This window comes from Ostrea edulis, chromosome 5 (assembly GCF_947568905.1).
Source record: "Ostrea edulis chromosome 5, xbOstEdul1.1, whole genome shotgun sequence".
In the NCBI taxonomy this organism is placed as follows: Eukaryota; Metazoa; Mollusca; class Bivalvia; order Ostreida; family Ostreidae; genus Ostrea; species Ostrea edulis.
In genome coordinates, this window is record NC_079168.1 from 89,166,841 (window position 1) to 89,176,725 (window position 9,885).

Consider the following 9,885-nt stretch of genomic DNA (forward strand, 5'->3'; position numbering starts at 1 on the left):
GAAGACAAAATGCATATAATTTTGTATACTTTGAAAACACGATATGTGTCCTTTAATGAACATAACTCATACCACAGAATTTTGGATTTTACATTTGGAATTTTTTTTTTTTTTTTTTTTTTTTTTTTACATTATTTGTAATAAATTACAGGTTCTTCACATTGGGAATGTGCCAAATTTCAGCAAATATAAGTGCTATATTTCATAGAATGTACCTTTAATGCAACCTTTAATAGTGAGTGCAGCAAGTTTAATCTCAACTGAGATTTGGCTCAGCTAGATATTTGGACTGACGCCTTCACCGAATCTCAGAGCAGTCCTTCATAATTCATGTCTGGAAATTTACTTTCAGCTTCAGCACTTAAGTGACACTGCTGTTTGATTTAAATAAGTGACTTGACTGTTAAACTAACTCTCTATCACTATTAATTTTACATTGCTTGCCATCTAGGTATGCCCAAAATGAAAACAGTCAACGAATTTTTCATTCTAATGAGGACTCCCATGAAAGAATTGTTTATCTCCTGATATAGTCTGATTTTTAATTAGTAACTGTCCATTCCTACTGTATATCACTTATCAAGAAAATTTACAGGGTTTGAAACTAACTTGAAACCTTTGGTACCCATATGGGCTACTGAACCTTGCAATTCTAGGGGCCCCACATCAAAATTTAGTCACCCACAAATTAGAGCACCTTTTCTTTGAAAATTATTTTCATGTTTTGTTATGCTGTTTAGTTTATACGAAATGCAACCGGTAAAAAAACATTCGGGACCCTCATGCATTTGATGGCATTTCTAAGAAAAGAGAATACGATTAAACCCAAAATAACAGAAGTTATTGGAATCGTGGAAGACCAACCACAACACGACACTACTCCAAACGCTCCATTCATGTGACCAGCATGCTTCCTAGCCTTTTCCTGAAGAAGAGGTTAATAAACAAGATGTATTTGGGAAACACAAATGCCTCTGATAATGGCCAATTCTGAAGATGGTCAAGGTCACAAGGACAAATATCTTGGTACCAGTAGAAAGATCTTGTCACAAGAAATGATCATGTACAATATGAAAACTCTAATATTTACCATTTAGAAGTTATGACCAATGTCAACTTTTTTAAAAGTAAGTCAAATGTCAAGGTCAAAAGGTTTAGTAACAACTGAAAAGTCTTGTCATAAGGAATACTCATGAAAATAGCAAAGCTCTAGCACTTACCAGGGGCGGATCCAGGAATTGTGGTTATGGGGGGTGGGGGGTGGGGGTGCCACTTTATGAGGCAGTGGGTGCAAGGCAAAGCCCTGGTGGGGTCCAGGGGGCAAAGCCCCCTGAAGCTCCTGGATTTTACGGGGCTTGAAATATTTCTCCTATTAAGTCATTTGTACTATTTTCTATCATTTTAATAAGGTGAAATTAATAAAATGACCCAAAGTTTAAGGTTTTTTTGGAAAAAATGAAGTTCTCCCAATAAAGTAATTCAAGAAATCAAAGGATTTTGTCATTTATTTCTCCAGGAGTGGAAGAAATTATTGCTACTTTTATCATTTAGGACATTTTCCGAAACAAGATACCGCGATTTACCTTAAATTTGAAAATTTTAGGGGGGAGGGGGGGGGCGTACCGGCTGCGCCCCCCTCTAAATCCGCCGCTGCTTACTGTTCAAAAGTTATTAGCAAGGTTAAAGTTTTCAAATAGTAGGTCAAACTCCAAGGTCAAGGTCACAGGGTCAAAAACGGTACCCACAGAAAGGTCTTGTCACAAGAAATACTCATGTGAAATATCAATTTGAAAGCTCTAGCACTTACTGTTCAAAAGTTATTAGCAAGTTTAAAGTTTCAGACAGAATGACAAAAACAATATGGGGCGCCCCCATTCTTCGATCTTGGGGGCATAAAAATGTTATCTTAGAAATTTCAATTATATATATACTTTGGTTCTATAGTTAAACGTGATATTTTGACATGACCATGCAGCCGTGCTACCATGACACAAAATAAACTAGACCAGACCATGCTATACTAGTCTTAGTTGGTCAGAAATAGTTGCAAAATGCGAGTACATTTGAAAAACAGCAAGTAAATATAGTGGACACTTTAGCAAGTGGTGATTTACAAACTATGATCGTATCGTCAACCGTTTCTATCCGGATTTTTCTTTTATGATTTTTAAAGATACTCGGAGTCAAACAAATGCTTTAGAGGTCAGACATTGCGCATCGCATTATGATGAAAAATATGGACATGTGCCATGACTCCTGTTCATCTATAGGGGTGATTAAATTGAATTCCAAGCACGAGGTTTTTGTTATTCATTTATCTATAAAAAAAATCGGAGTCTATGTTTTACCAAGTCTTCTGGTAGTTATTTTCATCAGAATCATGAGAATGTCCTATCTAAATTAACTTATTGTCATATTGAGGTCAGGTTGTAGTGATGACACGAGTGCATGTAGACGATTATCAAAAAAGTTCATGGGGCTCATGATTGTGCTGCTTATAAAACCATGAGTCTGGGATTCGCTTTGAAAAATCACAGGTTTTGGATTAGAGGTGAGATAATCAAGAGACCTAAACATTGCACCATATGACTTACGTAAAACTTAGTGTCCTGTCCAAACAGTGCCTATTAACCCACTAGGCTCAGTAATGATGGGGAAAATCATTGATTAAAAAAAAAAACATGAAAAAAGAGCACTGCTTCATTATTTTTATATTAGCTTGTAGGTTTTCATTTTAGCCTGTGGATTTTTTACCCACAGGCTAAAATTAGCCTGTGATAGAAAAAGTTAATTTCGACCCCTGATATTTGTGAATTCATACATTAATTTTAAGATTAATTTGATGTTCAAATTTAAACAAATTGAAATTCTTAATATATTTATATATTTGTCATTAGAGATCAAATGGATTTGATCAAATTGTAAAATGAGCACATCTGTACAACAAGAAAAGAGGAAATCTATGAATGGACTGGAAATCAAACCAGGGCTTCCTGCACTACTAGTCAGGTACCTTAACTTCCGAGCTATCCAGGCCAATATCCATGGTCTATTTAGCCCAATCCACTACATTCATCCCTCCTTAAATTGTCTTTAGCTTTAAAGACCCCCCCCCCCCCCCCCCCCCCCACTCCCCGATTCTTTATCCCTGACAGAACTTTAACTTGAAGTCATGGAGTGCTCAACATCTTCACAAGTCAAGGGTTATTGTCTTATTGATTCGTTACCTCGTACTAACCCATGTAATCAGTCGATATATAAAAGTTGGGCTCATTAGACAATTACGCAATCCACTATAAATAAAACATCCAATGAAATCTCTACATCTTGTTATGGTGTACATGGATACAAATGATGCGATCTCATACTAAGCACGCGAAATTGTAATACTTACACCACTAATTACGTTTATTGATAATAGATCAAGTTTGGAAACCTTTTTGCTTAAGACAATATTGCTTAAACGATTGAAATAACCAAAACTGTAGGTATCAATACACATGTTTTTATTTGAATCCCTCGTTTTGCGTTGTTAGAAATAGAACTGCATTCTCATTGGTTCCCACTCTTTTGTGGTAACCAATCAGAACGAGCCCAACTTTTTGATAGTCACAGATGTCATGGGTTAGTGCAAGGTAACAAGTCAATAACCCTTGACTTGTGAAGATGCACCATCAAATGTAACAAGAAAAGAGAAAATTTATTGCTTGACTTGGAATTAAACCAGGGTCCCCTGCATTACTAGTCAGGTGCAGTAGCCACAAGGCTGATACCCACGGTCTACATGTATATAACCAAAATCACTACACATGAAACTCTGGAAACCAATACAATTAAATATCTATAAAAATATTGACATTAATATAAACATTGAAGGTTTAAATGTCAAAACAAAGAAAATTCTGTCTATAATGTCAATGAGATGATTTCTAGATGATCTGTCCCATTATCATTCCGTCCCTTAGTTGAGTCATCCCATTACCGATCCATCCCTTGACTATCCGTCCCCTTGTTAATTCGTCCCTCAAAAAAAATAATTACCATGTATTTTAACCATTTTTCCAAGTGATATTTACATTTTAATGATAGACCATTTTGAAGATTGGCTTACATATCCTTGGTTTCGGTAGATCAAAGAATATTTCTAAGCTTTGAGCAATTCTTTTTCTAATAAATAAAAAAAAACTTGTAGTTTATAGGTTAGGCTTGTATGCTGAGTTAATTTTTTGGTGTTCAATAAGATGTTATTCTTGCAATTAATGATCAAAGATTGTAAAACAAAGCAAAACTCTATTTATGAGCACACTCTTTCATAAATAATCCTATGGATTATCACACTTCAAACAAAAATTATAAGGCCTAATTGTTGTATAAACAATTTTATTTACATACCAACAGTTATTTAATTATAATATCTAACTCCAGAAACTTAAAATTTGTTTTATAATATCTTTGCCGGATTTGGGGAGCCGGATTGACGTGACGGACCATCTAGGGAAGGATCGACTATGAATGGATCAACCGTGGGAAAGAGAGATCACTTACCTGATACCCAATGAGATTTGTGCATGTGTACATCACAAAATATCATCCTTCCCAAAACTTTATCAGACACTGATCCAGTACAAAATATTTGAAAAAGAAGCTTTGCCTTATTTCTTATGCAGTTTCATTTCAAACCATTACAACGGTTTTTCAACCTCCCAAGTTCTGAAAATTCAAATGTTGACGAACGGAATGCTGTAGAATGAATATATCTTGATGTGTTTGCCCTAACGGTAGCACCACTAACATGTAACCTTACTACATACCTGAAAGATTCGATCACACTTTCAATTTTAAAACCAACCTTTTTTAAACGTTTTCATCCATACATCCACAACGCGTCTGTGGTGAGATTTGTGGTGTATTAACCAAAGTGATAAACTCTGTATGCTGTCTTGAGTATTAGTGACATTTTGCATCTTCTTTTCTAGATTTTCCTCACTCATTTTATGAGAAGGCGACGCCATGTTTTGCGAGTTTGGTACGCAAACCTCTATTATAAATGCGATATTTCGAACGTATTAATCAATGTCCATTAAAATGCATTGCATATTGAAAAACACCAATGTCAAATAGTTATTTCGTCAGCATTGTTTTGCATATTAATGATTCGCTATGTAAAATTCGTCCCAAAAATGTGCGCTGCTCCAAAATTTGCGGTGGTCAACCATATTGGAAATTATGATCAGTCTAAAACCCGGCGATACAATTTTTACATGAATACCACGATCCCGATCCTAATTCATTTGAAACTGAGTAAACTGACTGACTCGCGAAGCAAATTCTTACTAACTGAAACAGCAGCATTTTCTACCTAATCCTTAACATATGGAATTCTGAATGAAAAATATGATAATCTAAATTCTAACTGTGCATTTTCTTTGATTGTTATCATTATTTCTTCAAAGATGACATATACATGTACATACCAGTACACTTATTCATATTGCTGTGTGTATCATATATTACTTTTAGATCAGAATGATAAAGTTATGTGTACTATTTGAAATTGTAGTTTTGCATTAGTAATCAGAAGTACATCCTAGAAAATCTCTCTATTTTGCATTGCTTATAGGAGTTATGAGATTGATCACTGTTCGTTATCTTCACCTTTGATACAGACGAACCTCGGTATCTCGAACGTTTATATATTGAATACCATGGATATGTCGAAGTGAATTGGAAGTCTCAACTACATTTTCTTAGTATATTTTAACCTGAGGTAGATATCTCGAAGGTTTTCTTTCTCTCTCCCGGTCGAGTTCGAGGTATGGCTGATCATGTGTAAAGCCTTCAGAACTGTATATTTTTGTATTCCATGACTATATTACAGTCTGCCTACAAATGTTCTAATCTAAACAATAAAACGCTTTCTTTGTTGTTTCATCGGGTGATGAAGGCATCTAGCATTGCAGAAAAAAATACATAAACCACGTTTCAGCGTGTTGTGTAAAATAAAATTCTCCAATGATTGCTATCTTCATCACCCGATGAAACAACAAATATAGACATTTTATTGTCTATATTTATATTTTCATGTATTGTTTCAAAATATAAACTAGATTTAAGTACTAAAATATCATAATGCTGGCCGATTTGTTACGTTAAACTTTAGAACAGCCAATGCACCCTTTGACCTTGATGACGCTCCTTATTTGGTAATCATTACACAGACAGTCGGTACTAAAGAAACCGGATCAAAATAGTTTGCTACAAACATGTATTCATTGTCGCAGATAAAAGCAATGTCAATTCAATTTCAATAGAAATATAAGAGAAAATATCCAGTAAATGTAAATATAATCCATTGGTACATGTACACTCCTGCAGAAATTCGAAACATACAACGGCACTTTTTTTCTGTAAACAAGGTTACTCTGTATATATTCTAAGAATTAAGAATAAACTGAAATAATAAAAAGTTGAGTCTTACGTTTATAGGTTTATCAGGAATGTTAATTGGAGTCATAGTATCCTTGTTTGTGGTGTGACATAATAGCAAGACTTACTAAAACTGTTAACTTTTGGTAGAGAGTACCATTCTCTCGCCAGAAGGCGCCCAAGCTTCACTTAAATGCCCATAGCGCATGGAACTGTGGTTAGAGAATTATGGAGCACAAGAAGAATTCACATCTGAATTTGCATTGAGCGCAGATGAAAACCAACACAATTTTTTGCTTATAGCATGATTCAAGGACGCTGATTACATGTGTATACAGACTATAACTTTAATTTGGTTGTTGCATGTGCAAATATTCAATTTTGTAGACAAACCTACTTGAAATAGGCCTACATAACCGACGAATTCAAAATCTCAAACGCACTTATAACGCAAGAGAAAAAAGTGCGGCCATGCCCTCTTTGTTATAATGCAATACACATATTAAAACTGTGAAACTGAATTAATTGAAAATTCCGAAAACCACGACCAAATATAACACATACCCCGGGGTACTGTCCCCACTTTCAAAAGCACAAAATATTGTGCAATAGTCAAAGCCACATGCATGTGTTACGATGCAATATACGATATAACTTATAACAAATACCGTAATATAATTCGTATCTCACATTATGCAATTTTAAAAGGGAATATTGTACTGTTTGTTACTATATTTAAACTACAGTGCAATTTATTTTTAGTATATGTACATATCGTATATAGAGTGTCACTGTGCATCATCATGTGAAATCACCAAATACTGTATAATAGAATGTCGATCTAATTAAAATCAGATCTTCTGTAACCTTTACACTGGAGACCGGTGTAAAGGTTAGAGAAGATCTGATTTTAATTAGATAGATAGAATGTATTTAAGAAGTGATTGCAATGCAGAAAACTCCTCAGGACGATGTGCGGGGGTACCGACAGCAGCGATCGATTCAATGGGAGAGTTGTACCCTTCATCATTATATAATTAGTTCACAGACGTTACATATGTATATAAGTATTTTCACAGATGTAAAGCTAGATTAAAAGATATAGGAGTTCAGTGTACATTTCTACTACTAACATTCAAACAGTATTTGAGATTAGATATGAAATTCAGTATTTTTCCATGTCGAAATAGTCATTCTAAACAAGATTTTTACAAAACGAACACTTCGATCCTCTGGAATAAGACATCTTTTTTTTCCGTTTTCATTGTATTGAAAATCAACATTTCGGTGGAATTGAAATCAATAGGTTTATTTACTTATATATCGTGCTTCTGCATACAACAATTTAAGATTACCTTAAAGATTATATGATGCGTCGATCAAAAAATGGATTCACTTCAAACATGGAGATAATACATAAAGATTAATACGAGTCAATCTTCATGCGTCGATCAAAAATGGATTCACTTCAAACATGGAGATTATACATAAAGATTAATACGAGTCCATCTTCATGCGTCGATCAAAAATGGATTCACTTACTTCAAACATGAAGATTATACATAAAGATTAACATGAGGCAATCTTATCATGATTGACACATGTGGTCCATGTATGAGTTGAAAATTAGCGATGATTTCTGATCATTTCAAGAAAAAGGTGGGAAATCATTTATAATCCTTACATAATTAGTTTTGTATATACCGGTATCTTAAATTTGTACAGACGGTTTTGCTATTCACTATCATTTATTGACTATTCGTAAATTTATTCGTTATGCCGAAGGAAAATATGGAGCGCCAAATTAACATAAACTCAAATAATTGAAGATATCTTCAATTATATAAAGGTATCATCAATTCAATTATTGCTCTCTTTAATTGAATTAATGCGCACATTAAATCAATTATTGCTCTCATCAATTGATTTAATGCGCGCATTATATCAATTATTGTTCGCATCAATTCAATTGTTGATATCATTAATTCATTTGAAGAGATCATTAATTCAATTAAAGCGCGCATCAATTCAGCTGAAGAATTAATGCTATCATCACTTAAATTAATGCGCGCAATAATTCAGAATTGAATATATCATTAATTATTTGAAGATATCTTTAAATTAAATTGTTGCGCGCAGCAAATGAATTGATGATATCTTCAAATAATTGAAGATATCTCAATTATTTGAGTTTATGTTAATTTGGCGCTCCATAGGAAAAAAGTGGTCATTATTACGCGCCTACCCAAAGTTCACACTCGTATGATAACAAGTTTGATAGTATGGTCAAAACTTTTACAAAAGTTTTAAGGATTAATTGGTTGTAGTTTATAATATATATATACATACATACACCCATATAATACACGCCACGCACGCACACACGATCCCCCCCCCCGAATATGGGACGTTTCGACCCAAGGGACGTTTCGACTTCGGACGTTTCGACCTCAGGGACGTTTCGACCCCAGATGTTTCGACCTAAGACGTTTCGACCTAAGACGTTTCGACCCAATAATATATTGGTCGAAACGTCTCACCTAATATTTTAAATTGATATAACTGGGATTGTTTTATGTGTATTTATGAATTGATTTTGGAATGTCAGTATTATGTATCTATGATGTTAAATAAATATATTTCAATGTTTGCCACTTGCGTTGTTAGTTATGGGGATTTTGATTTACATAATGATTTTTGTAAAGTTTGAAAACAAATGCTTATTTCTTCATTGGAATTCATTATTATAATAATTAATTGTCGCTGTGACTACAAAGAGCCGCGTGCGGGATAACTGTGATCAAACGAGACAAAATTGGCGCTAATTGGTGGACTCGAAAGCGAAGCCTTTAAAAAATAATTAAGAGGCGGTGTTTGGCGTGGAGACGATAATGATGAGATCACATCCACATACATATGAAAGTCACCCCAAACAACCTTCGTTACATCCATAGTGTTTGACGATTCGAGATGTCTGGTAAGTTGAATTCATACTATTCTACTAAACACTTGTTTTCACATAAGCGTGAGATTTCCTCATTAAAAATAGGCTAAAACCGTCAGACGAAAAGCAACACAATTATCATCTATTGGATGGATACATATCTAGGGAATATATTCCCAAGTTTTCTGCAGCATTGCTTTAAAAATACTCTTGTTTTGAATTCAAACCCAAAATCGACTTTAGGGTCGAAATGTCTCAGTTATGGAAAAAAAATATCTTATTGGGTCGAAACGTCTAAGGTCGAAATGTCTTAGTTATATATAAAAAAGAAACGTCTTCCGAGTCGAAACGTCCCGTTACCCCCCCCCCCCCCCCCCCCCCCCCCAACATGAATGATCTGTCGATAATTATTCAACGAAATATTTCTCTTTAGATTCGATTTCTTTTCGTTTTTTGTATTTCTTTTTATTTGTTTTTTCGTAAATTATACTGCCTTGAAATATTACACTAAATGA

At 34.3% G+C, this 9,885-nt stretch overlaps 1 protein-coding gene across 1 annotated transcript in view; it reads right to left on the reverse strand.

Annotated features, from left to right (window-relative positions):
* LOC125650523 (regulation of nuclear pre-mRNA domain-containing protein 2-like) overlaps positions 1-5,255 on the reverse strand; it is a 28,997-nt gene extending 23,742 nt beyond the window's left edge. Inside the window, exon 1 of the mRNA XM_048878896.2 lies at positions 4,850-5,255. Coding sequence (XP_048734853.2) covers positions 4,850-5,012 — 163 coding nt within the window. The 5' untranslated portion in view covers positions 5,013-5,255. The remainder of the gene's footprint in view (positions 1-4,849) is intronic.
* Between the last annotated feature and the right edge of the window lie 4,630 nt (positions 5,256-9,885).